This window comes from Thunnus maccoyii, chromosome 19, assembly GCF_910596095.1.
Source record: "Thunnus maccoyii chromosome 19, fThuMac1.1, whole genome shotgun sequence".
Lineage (NCBI taxonomy): Eukaryota > Metazoa > Chordata > Actinopteri > Scombriformes > Scombridae > Thunnus > Thunnus maccoyii.
In genome coordinates, this window is record NC_056551.1 from 3,694,619 (window position 1) to 3,714,323 (window position 19,705).

The 19,705-nt window shown below is 38.9% G+C and overlaps 1 protein-coding gene across 2 annotated transcripts; it reads left to right on the forward strand.

Moving 5' to 3' along the window:
• Positions 1–3,046: 3,046 nt before the first annotated feature.
• mfsd14ba (major facilitator superfamily domain containing 14Ba) lies at positions 3,047–17,157 on the forward strand. 2 transcript variants are annotated; one of them, XM_042395653.1, is made up of 13 exons: positions 3,047–3,367; positions 7,547–7,645; positions 8,951–9,013; positions 9,107–9,234; positions 9,586–9,700; positions 10,312–10,530; positions 10,954–11,067; positions 11,981–12,052; positions 12,599–12,711; positions 14,656–14,753; positions 15,141–15,304; positions 15,913–16,192; positions 16,291–17,157. In XM_042395653.1, the coding sequence occupies exons 1-12, from the start codon at positions 3,293–3,295 to the stop codon at positions 16,183–16,185; spliced, it is 1,533 nt and encodes a 510-aa protein (XP_042251587.1). In that variant the 5' UTR covers positions 3,047–3,292; the 3' UTR covers positions 16,186–16,192; positions 16,291–17,157. The 2 variants fall into 2 exon arrangements, with proteins under 2 accessions (XP_042251587.1, XP_042251586.1); XM_042395652.1 differs by having other exon boundaries at positions 3,048–3,367; positions 15,913–17,157.
• Positions 17,158–19,705: the final 2,548 nt, after the last annotated feature.

The window sequence follows — 19,705 nt, forward strand, 5'->3', positions numbered from 1 at the left end:
GGTATAAAGGGTCAATAAAACTTAAACTGTGACCTTGAAGCACTGGTCATGATGAAGAACAATTTTACAATTTACAATTACAATTTTACATTCTCTGATGCTGTTTTAGTTTCTTTGTCTGCCCGGCCATTATTTCTGCTGCTTATACCAGCTGTGTGAAGACAGTTAGTTCATAAAACCCCATACAGTTTATTTTATTTTATTTCATTGTAAAACCATGGTATATGTGTATTCTGAGCTGATATTTTAAGTAATAATGAATGTCTTGTTTCATTTTAAACTATTTTTTGTGCTCCAGGCTCCTGTACACAGGCATACTACACTTTAAGACAAGAGTTGAGAAAATGTTTTTACCAACTTTCACCACAAGAGGGAGTGTACTGCTATCCAGTGCCTCTAAGGAGGGTTACAGTGGGCATTAAAAGACTTAAAGGTTCACAATTTTTCAAGTCTGCTTTAAATCAACAGTTAGGTGTCAAATGAACATTGAAACATGTTTTTCTTGCTGTAATCATTCATACTGTTCATACTAACATTAGAAGATCCTTTCATAATGTACTTACAATGTGAGTGATGGGGGCCAAAATCCACAGTCCTCCTTCTGTGCAGACATGTATTTAAAAGTTTATCTGAAGCTAATATGAAGCTTCAGTCGTCCAAATAAGTCAATTCAAGTAGATATCTTTCAATGTTACAGTCCTTTTAGGGCCAAAGTCACTCTTTTTGTTACTTTACTTCCACCACAGCTCAACAGGGAAACACTGTCTGAGGAAACACAAGGAGGGAATTTGATGCTAAAAAGACTGTAAATGTGTCAGATATCCACTTGTTTGCAGTTTATCCTGCTTTAGTGGCTACGAGCTGAGATATTGTAGGAAAACAAATTAAACACATTGCCATGTTCTGCATCAATATCTTGCAACTTGCCAGACACTTTTATTAACAGATGTTTCCTCATTATGTCGATAAGAAACATAATCTGGGTGGCATTACGTTTCTCTCAAAAATGACTAGGAGGCAAGGTTGAAAATACACTGCATCAGTAATGTGCACATGTAAAAATCTTGTGTCTCCACAGAAACCTACCAAAACCAGTCAAAACCTCTATGGGCCCCCTGACTAAATAATGTAAATTCCCCAAAAAGTTGACAGGGCCTTTATTTATGCCACATGCAGGTAAATAAAGCCTTGCGAACAAAACAATTGGTCCACAAATATGTCTTTACAGGTGTTGCATCACTTATTCTTATTTGTGGATTTGAAATAACATTCTTACATTTATGTGCTGATGGAAGTGTCCAACATTTGGCTTTTGAGCGCTTATTTGTTCTGCTCATGTGGAATCTTTTTCCAGTTCATCTGACAGGATGCAGTGTTGGGTGAACACACCAGTAAGCACAGAATCACAGAGAAGAGCTGTGGACATGAACACTGTAATGCTCTCATCTCTGGTGACAGTGTCACATCTTGTTTGTTTATTCAAATATGATTGCAGCTCATTTATGCTATCGAAGCTACAAAAAAGTATGTGACTGCTTCCCTCCTCATAGCAACTGTTTATTTATTAATATTTATTCCCCACTATCGCCTTTGATAACAAAAAAATGACCTCTTGCTTTCCAGTTCATGCTTAATATTCAGACCCCAGCCTCCTCTTTTGATCCCAAAATTATTAAGAAGATGAAGACAATGACATCATCATTTTTATTATCAATGTACTGACAAAGAATAAAAAACTAGAGTCTGAAAGCTGAGCTTTAAATCGTCTCATTCTGGGTCAGATTCTCTGCTGATTGATGATGTAAGCGGGCAGGTCACGTTTCCCACCGTTCATCATGTTTTATTCACACACACACACACACACACACACACACACACACACACACACACACACACACACACACACACACACACACACACACACTACAGCCACCACCACAGACACTGACACGTGATCTATACGACTATTTACCTCCGTCTGCCACTGTCAAATTAACCGGAAGACAGCTTCAATTTAAAAATAAAAGATAAATGTTGACAAATGTATAAACACAATTTTTTAGAGTGAGGTTAAAATCTTTGATATGAATCAATCATATGGGGATAACTATAAAAGGAGAATAAAATAAATTCTGTTTGCCAGTGTCTGTGAAGATTCTCAGTCTAGGTCCTGATTATTCAAGGACGGTTGAATCGAGGGAAACTGGACTTGATTGTAGACATTGGGAAACGTTTCGCCTCTCATCCAAGGGGCTTCTTCAGTTCTAAGTGACTGGAGGGGATTTCCAGGTATTTAACCTTCTGTTTGCCAGTGTTTTGTGACATTGTTTTCTTATCAAGCGCTCATGTTGTTAAGGCCAGATCGTCCTATTTCCTGTCTGGTGCTAGATGTTTTTGACGAGCTTGATGGTGTTGCGTTATTTTACTTGCATTATTTTCATTTTCAGGGTTTACACATCAAAGGCACCCTGTCCGAGTCTGTTTCTGTACCCTTCTGGCCCGAGTGAACCAGGCCAAGACTCGGTCCAGGTCTTTAAAACCAGTAATGGACCGAACTGGACTGCTCTGACTCAGTCAAGGTGAATTGTTAAGACAGGAAGAAAAGTAAATTGGCTTTCAAAATAAATGTCAACTATGTTGCATAAGCAGTAGAAATGGATAGGGTTATGTATATTACAATCTTTTAAGGGGTATACCTTTTGCTCGGGATAAATTAAGGGCTCTGTAATAAATAAAAAAAATATGTTGGTCATATACTGAATTTATTGTTCAGACAAGATTGGCCTCTTGCTTATAAATTTTGATTTATGAATATGGAATTTAACAATTAATCACGTAAAACAGTTTCTGACATATTCGGCGGATACAAACAGTACATGTCCAAAGAAATGCAAATTGTGGTAAACCAAAACAAACTGAGTTCTTACTGAAGTAGCATTCACAGTGATATCTTTCTAAAGTTGCTGCAAATAACGGTCGGTTGAGTGAAAACAGTGAAGTATCCGGTTCTGAAAAGACGCTTAACCCGATCCGGAAGTCACGTCCTGTTTCTGTCTAACTTGACAGTGAGCAGCACAACACCTCCCGTGCAGCGGACTGACGGACTAACCTGACGGCGCATCCACCGGGAGACACTGTGGATATTACCTCAGCGCGGTTTATATCCTGACATTATCCCCTAGCACGGTTTAGCCTCTTCGGGGCTAAATAAGGAGGAATCCTGGAAGCACCCGGAGAACCGCGGATATCTACGCGGCAGGGATGCTTCGTGACCAGCGGCAGGTGTGAGGAGATGGCGGGGGAGCAGCCGGCGGGCACCGGCCGGGTGGTGTTGGTGAAGAAGATCATCATGAAGGACGGGGCAGCGGTGGGTTAATGACCCGCCATTTTACTTATATTTTATTATTAATTTATCAAGCTGATCGATTGTTTATCCTACATTAATTCGCGAGATTTTAAATTGTGAATCAAATTGTGTTGACTGTATATTAAACCCAGTGAAACTATGCACTGTACACCTCAAAAGCCCTCATAGACAGCTACAGTTAGCCTTTAATTTCAGTCCAAAATGGTCGGTATGTTTATGACATAACAGGTTGTTAAAGTACGCAGGGGGACATTTATGTTTTTACTGCAAAATAACCAACAATAGTATCACTGAGGATAGACAACACAGCTCAAATTTTCTCTACGTTTCATAATGGATTGAAATGTTTATGTGAATGCCACCGTACAAAAATAAGAGTTGATAAAAGACATCCGATTTAAAATGAATGAATGACTAAATCGAACATGAGCCCGAACAGAGATCTGGTCCAAAATGGCTGTTATAGTGGGATGAAGAGACTGTGTGTTGTAATGGAGACATGGCAGAGCAGGTTTAATGTGGCAGCATGGATCCATTATCTGTTACATAAGAGCTCTCCACTTGAAATACACTGCAGATTCAACACTGCTGTCTCTACCAGCGTCCATTTTAACATCCTTCATGTAAATAGTCTCACATTTACATTATCCGAAGAAGGGAAATAGGAGCTCGCTGTTAAAATTGCCTTTATCTCAAAAGACAGAATTTTGTGTTGTTACAGCATCAAACAAACATGTCAAACCAGTGTTAGGATTTGCTGCTTTTCTCTGCTTTCTCTCACTGTAAACTGAATATCTTTGTGTTTTGGACTGTTGGTTGGACATAAGACACTTGAAGACATCACCATGAGCTAATGCGAATTATCATGGACTTTTTTTTATATATTTTTTTTTACAATTTTCCCACACTTTATGAATTGAGCAATTAATGAATTCATTGAAAAAATAATCAACAGTATGGAGACGCTCGAGGTTTATGAGAAATCAAATAACAACAATATAAATAGTTCAAATAATAAACAAAACTTAAGTAAATTAAAATGGGACCATACCCTTAATTGATTGATTTTAAGCAAAATTCCAAACATTATCTGGTTCCAGCATCTGAAATGTGAAGATTTGCTGCTATTTTTGGTTTCCATGAGGGTACAATGAATAGATTTGGGTTTTGGCGTGTTGTTAGTACAAAATTAGCTATCTGAATATGTCAGTTTGCACTCTGGGAAACTGTGATGGACATTTTTCCATAATTTCCTGATATTTTATTGACCATATGATCAACCGATTAAACAAGAAAACAATCTGCAGATTAATCACTATTGGAAATAAATGTTGCAGCCTCTAATAGCAGGGTTTCAGATCCTGACGTGTCTCGTCTTGTGATTGGTTTTGTTAGTAGATTATGGTGTAATTGCCAAGCTCATTAATTTTAAAGCATTTTGCGTGTGATGTAGTGCCTCTGCTCTCTTTTCCCTGAAGGTTTATATTGTATTTGTTTTATTATTTTGTAAGTACAAGTTCTAATTAGTTTTTATGATGTTAGTGGATGTGGTCTTTGTTTCAGGCTTTAAAGCACTGAAGAAACTCTGTATACAGTGACTTGGTAACATGCTGCTCATTGGTAATGTAAATCTGGTAGGAACTGCACATTGATGTGTTCAGGGAACCTCACGCTATCGGCATCTTGACTGCGTCAACTCAACTGTCCTATTTGACAGATTTGAAGTGTGTCAACTCTCCAGGAAAGTAGCAATTTTATCAGCTTCTCTCCCAGGATCAACACATTTGACACAACGCTGTGGCTTCATGGCCAATTAGCACTTCATATTGGTGGGGTAAGATGCTTCATTTGACTTGAAAAGTGTTAAGAATTACTGAGAAATTACTGAGAAACTACAATTAATCTATAAATAGACTGGTATGTAATATACAGGTAGGTATATATGTGTAGACATAAACAGTATGTAATAAAATGGCAATATGAGGTAAACATATTGTCTATTACCATATTATACTTTCAACCAATATTATTTTGGTTTTGACCAAAATGTGTCCTTAACACAGAGGACAGAAACTGTCAAGTACCAAAGGTTGGCATCAAATGTCTGGCCAGATTCATGATCTTATTTACTTATTCTTTGCTCTAACATTAAATAAATCATAATTTTGCTGAGTATTAGTTGTATGAAAGGAATGCTATGAGTGCTGCTTTTGTGACCAGTACTGAAACTAATGTATTATAATTAGAGCTTCAACAATTTTATCAATCAGCTGCCAACTATTACATTTATCGGCATCTATTTTAATTGTTAGTTGCAGTCCTAATCATAACTGCACTGGTATGGAAATGTTTAAAGATCACCAGATTTTTGCCTGAGTAGCTGTGAGGGCCAATGATGTCATGTCTGTCCAACTATAGCTAGATTTCCATGAAGCTTGCTGTAGATAGTCCTGCTCCCCTGAGGATGAACCTTTTAAATTTTAATGAACCCATGACTTTCCCTCCAGCACCACTCTCATCAGCATGGGGTTTGTTCTGTCCACCACTTTCATATTGTGGCTGTAATCTTTTGTTGGAGTCAAAAAGCCTTTGACTAACAAGTTGTATTTAACGTTAGACTAAAATAATCAGAGGCATTAGAGACATGTCAGTATACATTAAATCATTCACAAGTCAGCAGTGAACATGTTCTCCAGTGGGAACCAAAGTAAGGCTGCAACTAATGGTTATATTTATTATTGATTAAGCTGATGATTATTTTTCAGTTGACTGATTCTTTGTTTAGTCTATAAATTGTAATGAAAATAACATGCTCACAGTGACAATACTAACATGCTGAGTTATGTTTTTACATGTTTGTACAAAATCTTATGGCAGTCCATCCAAATAGCTGTTGAGATAATTCAGTCTGAACCAAACAGACCAACAGTATCATTCATAGAACCACGCTGCATGACTGAATAACGTTCATCACAGTTTCCCAGGGTCCAAGATGACGTCTTCAGATGTCTTGTTGTGTCAGACCAAAGTTCCAAAACCCAAAGATACTCAGTTTACAATGATATAAAACAAAGACAGGCAGAAAATCTTCCCATAGGAGAAGCTGGAACCAGACAATGTTTGACATTTTTGCTTGAAAAATGAGTAAAGCGATTATTTCATAATCTTTCCGTTGTAGCAGTAAACCAAACACATCACTCATTTACTGTTTCTCCTCCCTTTGGATACGCAAGAAGCTGAGACACATAATTTAGTAAAGTTCCCTCAAAATCTGCTCAGCTCTGTTTCAAGTATCAAAGGAGACCGAATAAAATCAGAAGATAACGGAAATCATCACCCTGTAATAATTATCCTTACATATAGAGGATAATCTAAAATATATATATCACACAGACTCCCACTTGCTGACATGAAGGTTAATAGTACAGAGTGCAGAGAATTACTCATCATCTAAGAGTGTCAGTAGGCCGATAATCATTTCATGTGCAGTGCTCCAGTTTAATACTTGCTCTATTTTAATTTCAGTCAAAGTACTCGACAGTGTTAGAGAATTAGTTTACTTCCCAGCCCGCTCTTTAACAGACAAGTGCCTTTACACCATAAAATCATTATTTATTAAGTTTATAATTGGTAGGTTTCTTATGTGTGTGTGTATTAGTCTATAGTTCACATCATGCCCTTTTTGTTTGTTAATGCTATTAAATCGTGTTAACAAAAATTCTCTTTATCTTTGTCAATATCCATGATTAGTATTGCACTGGACTTGCAAGAGACAAAATCAGTGCAGAAGATATCCTGACATTTAGTCCCTAGAATGGGTCAGTCTCCATAAACGCTTGATCCTACAATGCCCACAATGCAATTTGATACCGTCTTTCATTAGACTCTTGCTGCATGGAAACATCTTTTAAGCTCCTCAACCCCAGTTTGTAACGTAGGTGTTCTGCTATGAATTTGTACTTTCCAATCCCAAGCCAAGAGAACCAATGATGTCCTACCTGTGATGTCATTTTCACAGACTTAAAAATATCTCCTTGAAAAGGCCACTGAAGACATCATATATAACTGTTTTCACAGACTGAGCACCACTAATCCTGACAGGTAAACTTGAATTGTAGTCACATTAAAATTTAATAGTGATTGTAAAATATATATGTGTGTGTGTGTTGTGTGTTTCAGCTCCAGCAGGGTATCGGCAGGCCCAGTGTGTATCATGCAGTGGTGGTAATCTTCTTGGAGTTCTTCGCCTGGGGTCTGCTCACCACGCCCATGCTCACCGTGAGTAACAGTGTGTGGTGGAGGGAAGATGGTGGTCACATGTTTGCATCAACATCGGAGCATCTGATTGCGTTCGCAAAGAGCGGGACCTGCTCCCATTTGGGGAAGGCCGCACACTAGACGACTAGAAGTTTTCAAGATTCGTCACATCATGTCGGCAGTGTCAGTATAGAGACTCATCAGCACCTCACTGCGACGGCATCACTGTCCCGTGTAATTAATATCCTGTTCACCCGATCAGCGTCTGGAACGCTCTGTCTACTTTTTGCTTAAAAGTAGGTCTTAGTATGAACCTCATTAATTGACTTTGTAAATTCTGACTGACCATTTTCTGTAGCAGTAAGGATGTAAATCTGTCATGTACTGAAAGCTTAAATTCTTCTTGACCACCTCAGATGGTGAAAATTCAAGTATTATACACTGTACTTGGTGGTCAGTCAGAATTCACAGGACTGTAGTTACATTTGTAACTTTAGTTTGAAACAAAATCGGAGATCAAAAGTGTGAGATGGACGATAGTTGGGTCGCAGTTACATGCAAGTGAAATACAAGCCGTTACGCTTCAGCTGTAGACAGGCACACTGATTAAAACTGAGATGGATGTCGGAAAAAAACATGGCTGAAACGTGTCCAGTGTAGACACTGGCTAAGACAGATTCAATCTTGTGGAACAAGATACATGATGTGAATTTTCTGGAGCAAGATACACAGTTTGAATGTTGTGGAGATTCAAACCTGACACGCCAGATGGTTTGTTACACAGAACCATCTGAGAAGTCAGCCTTGGAAACTGCTTGGAAAAGGGCAGGCAAAAAATACTTGGGAGGTGATTGGATGAACCATCTGTCAATCACCATATATCACTTTTTCACAGCTGCCTCACAGCTGGATTTGCAAGATCACGCATGAATAGGACACTGATTGGTCCAAACAACTGGAGGTTCGGACACAAGCACATAACTTGAAGTCAGACAGGATTCTTGCGTGATCTTGAAATGTTGCGATCTCGCCAATCCAGCTGCCTCGCAAGGTAGTGGAGCAAGATACATGTTTTAAATCTTGTGGAACAACATACACAGTCTGAATCTTGTTTAGCAAGATATGTGATTTGAATCTTATGGAACGAGATAAATAGATTGTATCTTGTGAAGCAAGAAACAAAGTTTTTATCTTTCTCCACAAACCATGAATCTTGGCACTATGTTCCTCCATAATGGTGAAAACCAGTGGTTGTTGGCAGTGTTTTGCTGAGACTGTGACGTTGTTTAGGTCTTAGTAATGTTTTTGTTGTATCTCTCCTTTTAGGTTTTACATGAAACGTTTCCCCAGCACACTTTCCTGATGAATGGACTCATTCAGGGTGTGAAGGTAAGAACTTCAATCACTGTTGCAGACACAAAGATTAGCATAAGCAAGGGTAGTGTTTGTTGTCACTAACCGACTCCATCTCTTCCTGTCAAGGGTCTACTGTCATTCATGTCTGCTCCTCTGATTGGTGCGCTGTCAGACGTGTGGGGCAGGCGGTCCTTCCTATTAGTCACCGTGTTTTTCACCTGCGCCCCAATCCCTCTGATGAGGCTCAGCCCCTGGTAGGACTCATTGTTTTCTTTTGGCACATAATATTAATGTAATACAAGTCCATCAAGCAAGTTCTACAAAGCTTGACAGAAACAGAATCTGAAGCTTCTGAAGAATTAGATAATAATGTATCAGCCTGTGACCAAATTGTTACCAAGATTTGTACTTAGCGGGACATTTTAACAGTTGAAAAATAAACTTGTCAGTGCCGTCTGGTGGACAAACTATGTAATGGTGAAACTGTTACATATCTTTGGTATTTCTGTAGTACAGTTTCTTGTCAGTTCACCGGCTTACATACACACCGATGCAGATATATCTGCGATAATAAGAGTTTTTCCTCACACCTGCTCATCCTCCAGGTGGTACTTCGCCATGATCTCCATGTCTGGAGCTTTCTCTGTCACCTTCTCGGTCATCTTCGCCTACGTTGCCGATGTGACGGATGAAAGAGAGAGGAGTACAGCCTACGGTCTGGTAAGGGCTCATGTTTGATGTGTTGTCCCTGAATTCAAACTACATATATACATCCAAAAATATATATACATATGTACAAGAGACAATTAGAATGATAAGATATGTTGTCATATGAATAGGTATACGTTTTTCTGTTAATCGTCTACTGTCTGTAAACTTGTGACAGTGAAGTAATTTAACAAAACTGAGCAGAAACAAATGTAGTTTGTGTTTGCAGGCACTGAAAAACACTGAAAGGTTGAACGTTCTTACAGAGGGCGTCTGTAAAGTATCTCAAAGGACTCATGAAGGCAATGACATAAACATAACAATGACCTCATACCATCAGACCGACGGGAGGGTAGACGATGGTGTTGAATAACTGACACTGAATCTGCCATCTCAGAGCAGAAACTGACACGCCAGCTTTATCAGAGTACAGACATCCCCCCCTGAAAAACAACCTTCATGTTTGTCTTTCTAAAATTAGTACACACAAGTGTTACCTGCTGATGTAAATGGGGGATGACGCTAAAGAAGGATCTCCAACATTGACTGATAGGGAAAAATTCTCCACGCTCAGGGTTCTCCATCCTCTAAAACTCATCCCTCCTGTCCTCTAAACCCTCCAGGTGTCGGCTACCTTCGCGGCCAGCCTGGTGACGAGTCCGGCCATCGGGGCTTACCTGTCGGCCTGGTATGGAGACAACCTGGTGGTTCTGGTGGCCACGCTGATCGCTCTGGCCGACATCTGCTTCATCCTGCTTGCCGTGCCCGAGTCTCTGCCGGACAAGATGAGGCTCAACACCTGGGGGGCGCCTATATCCTGGGAGCAGGCAGACCCTTTCGCTGTCAGTAACAAATAATAAACAGCACAGTATCTGATTGGTTGGTTGTATGATTATGAACTCATAGCAGATTGATCTGTTTTGTTTTGTAGTTGCATGAAGTCTTTTCTCAATGATTTGATTCTCTTCTCTGTTTTTGGACACAGTATGTAGAGTGGAGACCTGGGCGAAGGCATCTCAGTGTTCCTCAACACAGTAACATTATTTTGATAATTTAATGATGCATGGGGATTACAGTGTGTATGGAAGCCTGTTATTGCTAGCCTAAGCTAATAATAAAATACTATAAGGATACAGATCAGATGCATTGTAACATGCCCCTTTGAGTCTCAGGTGTTAATCGGAGACTAACTGATCGTCTGACCGCGCCGGTGTTGTATTTCCTGCCTCTCTGTCCCTCTCTCTGTCTGTCTCTCTCTCCTCCAGTCTCTGAGGAAGGTGGGTCAGGACTCGACGGTCTTGCTGATATGTATCACTGTGTTCCTGTCTTACCTGCCGGAGGCCGGACAGTACTCCAGCTTCTTCCTCTACCTGAGACAGGTGAGATAACGCTGCTGCTCCCCGCGGAGCTTCCATACAAATACTAGCATTTCTATCAATACTAACGTTATTACTGCTAATATTACTACGACTGCTGTTTAAAGCCACTGTGTGTAGAAATGTGTGATCTCACACAGGACATTAAAAAATAGTTGACATTTTTTTCATTAGGGCTGCAACTAAGGATTAGTTTCCTCAGCGATTCATCTTCAGATGATTTTGTCGATTCACTGTTTTGTCTGTATATTGTCAAAAATTGTAAATCCACAGTTTTTTAAAGCCCAATGAGACGTCTTCAAATTACTTGTTTTGTCTGATCAACAGTCCAAAACCCAAAGATAATAAGTTTACTATCATATATGACAAAGAAAAGCAGCAAATGCCAACAAGTGAGAAGCTGGAACTACAGAAAATCTCTTATGTCTAAGAGATTTCAAACATTTGATTTTTCCGAAGCTTTTAATAATCATTTTATTGCCTCATATGATCTGTTTAAAAACAACCCAACAGCACAAGACTGTAACCAGATCTCTTTTATTGAGTTAAAGCTTGTTGTAAACTCCAAAAATACAAATGTACGCATTTCACAAGACAACAAACCTTTGATGTTTCTACTCCACTCCCTACTCTTAATGGAAATCTAATAGATACACTACGTAGGAATCAGGACACAAAGTCCTCTGAGAGACTTAAAAGTTAATGTTTTGTTTTGATGTTGGACAGAGATACTTAAGAAGATTGTACCCGTTAAACAACATCATGTTGTCTTTGATATGCTTTAAATATACTGTATATTAAAATGACAAAAGTATGTTTAACGCTATGTTCTTTTAAGTTGTGCTCATGAAATGTGTCAATTTATCATTAACACCTGCAGTAATAATCATAATAATATCTCTTTCTGTCCCTCCAGGTGATAAATTTCTCCTCCACAACCATCGCTGTGTTTATTGGAGTGGTGGGCATTCTGTCCATTGTAGCACAGGTAACACACACCTACACATATATTTACACATAAGCACCATTTACACTTGTCATGTCGATTGTTTCATATTCAGATTAAATCAAGATGTGATTTAATACAGTTTAATTTGTTATTAGTCACATATACTGTGTATGTCTCAGTTAGCCGGATCACAAATCTGATCGTATGTGTCTTGGGTTTCCTGCACCACATGCTGGTCTGGGTCGGCTGCACTCCAGCTCACCTGAAGCTGTTGTGCGCTTCAGAAGTTTACTTATAATAACAGTTTAGCTAGCCAGCATACAGCTATTTAAATTTACACAAACACATGGATGACTTGTCTCCATTAGAGAAGAATATACAGAAAGTATATTAAATCACATCTGGATTTTATCTGGATATGACTAGTGTAAATGTGGCCAGAGACACCAATAATCAAATGTGTTCACACTAGCACAACTGCTACTATTACTACTTATTATAGAGATACATTGTAATGATTTTTTGTGGGAGTACAAGGTTATAACAATTTTTAAATTCCCTTCTTCTCTTTTGTTGTCTTCTCAGACCCTCTTCCTCACTCTGCTGATGAGGACTCTGGGTAATAAAAACACTGTTCTGTTGGGTTTGGGCTTCCAGATCCTTCAGCTGGCCTGGTATGGCTTCGGATCAGAGCCATGGTGAGATCTGTGTGTGTGTATGTGTGTGTGTGTGTGTGTTTTCTGTGACAGCAGCAGGGGGCACATCCTACACTCCTGCTACCAACTGCCTACAATCCAATCAGCGGCTTGTTACTGTATACTAGAGTGTGATGCTTTGCACCTATATCTCATCATGCAGCCAAGTAAAATGTGTTGTAGCTTAAAATAGAGGGAATGGTTAGCAATACGGCTCAATTAATATAGCTAACTAATATCATAAACATTGTTGATTCGTCCAGACCAGGTAATGAAACTTTGAAGCTGATGCTGGTGAAGAGCTATAATTCAGGGAAGTTCGTTTGCAATTTTTATTTGATAAGAGACTTCAGTTATTAATTGACCCTTCACCAACCCACACGCCAGTTCACACTAATAACGAGGGCAGATTTACCACTCAAAATTCAAGGTGAAACAATGGGTCAGAAGTAGACAGAAGCAGCTTCTCAATTCAAGCCAGCGATTCTGCCGGCTGAAATTTTGATATTTTTGTGCTGACTTAAAGGGGTGTCTAAAATATGTACTTGATGGGAACATACACAGTATTATGCTAAAAGACTGTGGCAAAACCTCTGTCCCATACAAAAATTCAGCATCCTTCCCAGTTGATGATCCATGTAGAAGACATGGAAATAAAGGTGCAGCACTGTTCTCATATCAGTCTAGAGCTAGTTAGTCCTTGTATGATAAGGAAAAATGTAAAATCAGATTATTTTGTTCTAATATAAGCTTGTTTAGCTGCTTAGCATCACATACTTCTTTATATTTTCAAACAGTGTTTTCACTTTTAATGTTACAAGAGAGAAGACTTTTACAATGAGGACTAACTGATGTGTTTGGAAAATGTAATGCTATCTCTGGTAAGGTTAGCAGGAGTTGCTGGAGTGTAAACAGCCCTGCATTAGCTACATTAGGTTAGCTTAAACTCTGATAGCATGTAGGACTAGATACCACACGGTGATGTACTAGTCGTGAACAGGGATTTTTTTAACATAACCTGTAACACCATAAATTAATATAGTTAGTTAATGATATACTGTATTTACTCTTGGCATTGGAACATTTGGTTACTACTGTTAGCTGGACATGCTAACAATTGTAGCTTATGTTAGAGCAGATAATTACACTATTTCATCCATTCCTCACACATTTGCTGTTGATTTTTTGGTTTGGAAAGGTTAAAAAAAAGACACTGCAAACTGTTAATACTTACTTACTTTTAAGTATCTCTCTTACTACAGCAAGCAGAGCTTGACAGGCCTCCTGTGCCTAGTTACAGTTGCTAAGCTATGATTGGACAGTTGCTGTTTGTGGGAGGGGTTTAGCGAATGGTTAATTGATTGGTTATTATCGAGGTCATAGTGGGTGTTGGTGGTATACTGGGTTGCATTATATTGAATGGTGTTCCTAATATTTTGTCCGCTCCATTAACATATATGAGGGGGGCAAAATATTAGGAACACTTTTCAATATAATGCATCCCACTACACCATCACCCACTATGACCTCAATAATAAACATAAAGTAGAATTATCACCTTTCTGACAATGTCAAAAACAAAAACTGAAAATGTATAAGCTTTATAAATGTAGAATTTATGGCAGAGCTGTTGTATTGGATTGTATTAGATTGCACAGGTGTATCTAATGAAGTGGCCGGTGAGTGTATGTTCCATTAATAAATACTTTAAGTGAATACAACTCTAGTCTACATCACTGGCAGCTGCTCATACCTCTGCATCTCTCTGCAGTAAACACTGCTTCACAGGAAGCTATTATTAAAATGGTCAGACCGATGTCAGATACTCAGCAAACTGAAAAACAGTATGGATGTTATCACAAAGAAGTCAGATGTACACACCTTTAACTGTGTGTGTGTGTGTGTGTGTGTGTGTGTGTGTGTGTGTGTGTGTGTGTGTGTTAACAGGATGATGTGGGCAGCCGGTGCTGTAGCAGCAATGTCCTCCATCACCTTCCCAGCAGTCTCTGCTCTGGTGTCACAGTCTGCTGATCCTGATAAACAAGGTGACAAAGAAAATCTCCCCCTCTCCTCTTTTGTCCTCTCCTCTCCTCTCCTCTCTTCTCCTCTCCTCTCCTCTCTTCTCCTCTCTTCTCTTCTCCTCTCCTCTCCTTTCCTCTATTCTTCTCACCTCTCCTCTCTCCTCTTCTGTCCCTCAGATCAATAGGTCATTGTGTTATTATTGATTTTTTTTCTGATGGAAGTTTGTTTTACTAAACCAGGCAGTGAAATCAATCCACTGCCAGCTCTGCCAGCTAAATATATGAGCAGATACAGTATTCACTGTGTCAGCAACAACATACAATGAGCCAACCACACTATACTCAACATACTGATGACCCCCCCCCTCCCCCCCACTAGATGAGTTGACCTTAGTGTCTCTTCCTCTGCAGGTGTGGTCCAGGGAATGATAACAGGAATCAGAGGTCTGTGTAACGGTCTGGGTCCAGCTCTGTACGGATTCGTCTTCTTCCTCTTCAACGTCGAGCTCAACACCATGGACCCCATCCAAGGAGACTTCAACATCGACCCCCTGCCTCTGCACAGTCCCACTGAGGTATGATATATGCTCAAATACACCTCATTCCTTTTTAGGAATTTATTACCCAACAAGTGGAGTAGTTGTTGAAAACCCTCAATCTCAGATTTTTTATCTTTGACCTGATGATGGCGCTAAATGAAAAGACAGTCACCAAAGTGATAATTCTTCATCTGTAATATTCAACATGAGAAACATTTACTCAGGAATGAAACAGGATCAGGTGTGAAACTGTCTGGATTGACAGCAAGGTTGGAACAAGCCAAAAAAAAATCTGGGAGAAAATTTCAGTTTCACGTCTCTCTCACTTCCTCTTCATAAACTGAACCTGCAGTTTAGTGCTGAAATGTTGAGTTGATCAATCGGTTAGTTGGTCAGAAAATGTATCTACAACATCTTTGATAACAACAATGTTTTATATCATTGTGAGTTGAATATCTTTGGGTTTAGGACTGTTATTTGAAGATGTTGGCGTCTGGGAATTTGTGATGAGCATTTTTCACAATATTGTTTAATTTTTCTATTTCTATTCTATATATTTCAGTTTCATTTCATTTTTAAATTGTGGACATGTTTTAGTTAGTTGAGCTCCAGATGAATAAAATGATCTCTTTTCTCTCTTTTAGCGAGCTCTCATCCCAGGCCCACCTTTCCTGTTGGGGGCGTGTACCGTGGTCGTCGCCTTCCTCGTCGCTCTCTTCATCCCCGAGAAACCCTCCCCTTCCTCCTCGTCCTCCCACCTGTCCCTCAGCGACAAGCCCCACCCAGACAGCAAAGAGTCGCTGTCCTCGCTGGCTGGCGTTCACATCAACACGCCGCTCCCCGGCAGCGACGAGGAGACGCCCCCCACCGCCAGCGACGAGGACTTTGAGCCGCTGCTGCAGGACAGTATCGTTTGATGGACAGGTGAAAGGACCACAGAGGGTGGGACTAACATTATGGTTTGATTGATTGACATTTTGTTACCAGCAAAAAGAACCAGTAACACATTTTCTTTGCCACAGGGCGGGACTTTTGATTGTCGGAAGATTGTGATTGACAGCGAGAAGCTCCAATAGTATTGTTTCTTTGCCTGAGGGCGGGACTAACATTACTTCACTGATGAGGAGCAGTGGCAGTAACATCTTCTGAATGACCAATAAAAATAATTCTTAAACAAGGTGGCGGGAGCAAAGAGCTGCACATAAGATGTCATCATTTGATTGGACAGAAGAGACAAAGAAGATTATTTTAGTGAGAGGACGAGGGCGGAGCCACAGGACACCACGGTTAAAATGGAAACCATCGTTTGATTGACAGGTGTTTTTTATGGAAAGAGGCCCGTTTTGGGAGACGCCCACTTAAAATGGGAAAGAGAAGTATTTTTGTGGTTTTAATGGAAGGATTATTGATTATCTTTTAAGCTTGAAGTTGTTGATTGTTTTTGTGATAAACAAGAAAAGGTGTTTTTACCTTCAGCTGTATCATTTTGAAGCCGTATTTTAATGCCGTGTTTTATTTTTTATCGGTTATTGTACAAAGGAAACATGTCTGCAACATATTTACAGCAGCCAAAAACATCAGTGTTGTTTTGTACACTTTTTTTGTTGATGAAGAACACATTTTTTGTTACAGTTTTTCTTTTTGGCAGGGTAACGGGATTTCTATTCTTTTTAAGTGTACAGTATCTTTACCTGCCATGAGCTATCGACGCTTACAAGGTATGAATGTGACGAGCTGAGAGATGAGTCAACTACCTAAAATCCAACATGTCAAAATATCACTTTTAATACTTATTTTCATCTCAAAGTAATTTTCTGTCCAAGTTTTCTCTTTAGTTTTAATTTCTTGAAATTTAATCCAGAACATGAGAGAGAGAGAGAATTGTTTTGGTTACAGGGCCAAAAATATGTTTATTTTAGATACCTCAGAAAATTATGAGAGACAAAAAAAAATCCTGAATGATACAGGATAAATAAAATAACAGAAAACCTCACGGTATTTCACCAGTCAGCGTCCCCGTTTGTCACTCTACCTCAGATCAGTGTGTTTTTGAATCACACTCAACCCAGATTTACTCATCTTCTATCGTGTTTGTTTTATTTTTATATCAAAGTCACTTTATAAGAGTGCTGCTGGATGCTGGCAGTGGGAAAACCTCAGAGCTGTAACTCGGTTGTCCGACAGTGTTCGCACCATATTGTTTATATTTCCACTCAATTTTTTATCTTTAATTTCAGTGAGAAGTGCTTCTGCAGTCCACACTGTCTATGGTACAATTGGGAAATTTGCAAGTCAGGTACTAGAAAAACTTTTTTTTTTCTCACAATAGATTCTTCAATTAGGTGCAAATCCAACCATAACTGACACTGTAACTTATTGTTTCCTATTGTATCTCTGAATTACATTCCTTAAATGTTACCAACTTGTTGTTTATATCTATTTCATGCATTTTTGAATATTTAATGATGATATTTTAGCAGCAGGTCACCAATGGATTGTCAGAATGACATCAAATTTGGTGTCACCATTGTGTATATGCTCCAGGTTATTCATACCAAATTTGGTGGCATTATGACACAACTGTGCTCTTAGATCACCAGTACATCTTTCAAATGTCACCAAATGTGGTTTGCACACCCAGTACATGCACCAGTGTTGTAATACCAATGAAAAACACATTTGATAAAGTGAATATGTAACATTACTCTGCTTTCCATGGCGCAGAAATGCCACTAATTGGCAGCATGACACCATGGACTTGTAAATGACATGGCTCCTCTGGTCGTTGGGCCTTCGATGTGCTTGGACCCCACTGTACCTTCTTGTAAGTCAAGTTTTTACTTGACGTGAGAGATCAGTTTGAAAATTGCGTGCAGAGTGTGTCTCATAACCCACAGTCCTTCACTGTGTCGTTTCACAAACATATATTGCAGATTTGAGGGTTTTTTTTACCTGACACCAGTGATATTCCTGTGAATTAACTTATACTTGAAGCAGACAGACAGATATTTTATGAAAGCTTTAGAGATTTAGGAACAAATGCTGAAGAGTTTTAACATTATATAAGTGGCACAGAGTGTACATAGTTATTTGCTTCATGACCTTAAAATGTAAATGTAGATGTGAATGACATTATAGTTATATAATGTAAGTGAAGTGTGAGATTGACCTGGTTATTGTGGTTGATGTGTAGCTCTATGGCACTAACAGTCTGGGTTGTGGGTTCAGTTCCCCTCTTGCAGCTGAGTGCTTATATAATCCACCCACAGGCTTCATTACAGCCTCAGTATGAACAAAAATCATCCTGTTGATGAATCTATTCTTAGAGCCTTACCAGTAGTGGGGTTAGAAACGTAAAGTTCGTGCTGAGCACGGCAATAGCGAAAAGGTCATGAGGTCTTTACAATCTAAATGCTTCATCCATGAAAATTTCATTACATTCTTATGGAAAATACTCATCATTTGTAACTTTGAATTGTAATAAACTGTCCTCAATTCAACCTGAAGTACAGAGGACATGACCTCAGTGTCTTCAGTGTCAGCTGCAGCCCTGATTTCCACCACATGTGACTCTTTTTGTAAGAATAATCCAAAAGATAAATGGATGCAAAATGAAAATATCTTTTGTTTTAATTACTGTGCATTCAAATTCATTAATTGATTCATGTAATCATTCTGCTTTTGATGTTTGTTCAGATTAGACTGTGAAACAAATGATTTCCACCATCTGTTACTTTCTCCTGAGTATGTTTACATGCACACTAGTATCCTGGTAATCAGTCTAAGTTTTATCGTCTTTGGTTATATTTGAAATTTGATGTTTACATGGAATAATTGGTAAACTGTTCATTCATATCCATGCATATCTTCTACTTTTTTGTAAAAATTTGAAAGGTGCTGGATCAGAGTGTGTTTAGTTTTATGTATTTATGCAGGAATTCTCCTGCAACTGATCAGCATTTCAATTATTTATCTCATCTAATCCAAACTAATATTTCAGTTCTTTCATCAGTGAAAGAGTATGTTTCCATTCATCACTATAATGACAAACATGTCTGATCACTGCCATCCATCTTTTGAGATTTTTGGCTCACGAATATCCCAGTTTCTTTTTAAATAACCAAAATCACATAATTCAGGCTTCTGAAAACCAGGATAAGTGATAATCCAGGTTTACTGTGAGTTGTTTTAAGTAGGATATTAGTGTGCATGTATACACTCAGTGTGATTTGACTGGCGTTGACACCTGCTCAGTTAGTTCAGCAGCAGAGTAACTGACTCAACAGTGTAAATATTGTACATGGATTGGATGTCTGTATATGTGAAGAAATGAAATGTACATGGGATTCACTGTAAATAACACTTTGTCTGTCTGTTTTGTCTGGAAATGTACAAGCCAGTTGTTTGTTATTGGAAATTAAAACAGAACAACACTTG

What these genes read in the sequence shown, in the direction of transcription:
- mfsd14ba (XM_042395653.1), top strand. Translation starts at nt 3,293, where the DNA reads ATGGCGGGGGAGCAGCCGGCGGGCACCGGCCGGGTGGTGTTGGTGAAG. An exon ending in GACTCATTCAGGGTGTGAAG is followed by an intron (nt 9,014 to 9,106) that starts GTAAGAACTTCA and finishes CTTCCTGTCAAG; the next exon opens with GGTCTACTGTCATTCATGTC. An exon ending in CTCTGCACAGTCCCACTGAG is followed by an intron (nt 15,305 to 15,912) that starts GTATGATATATG and finishes TCTCTCTTTTAG; the next exon opens with CGAGCTCTCATCCCAGGCCC.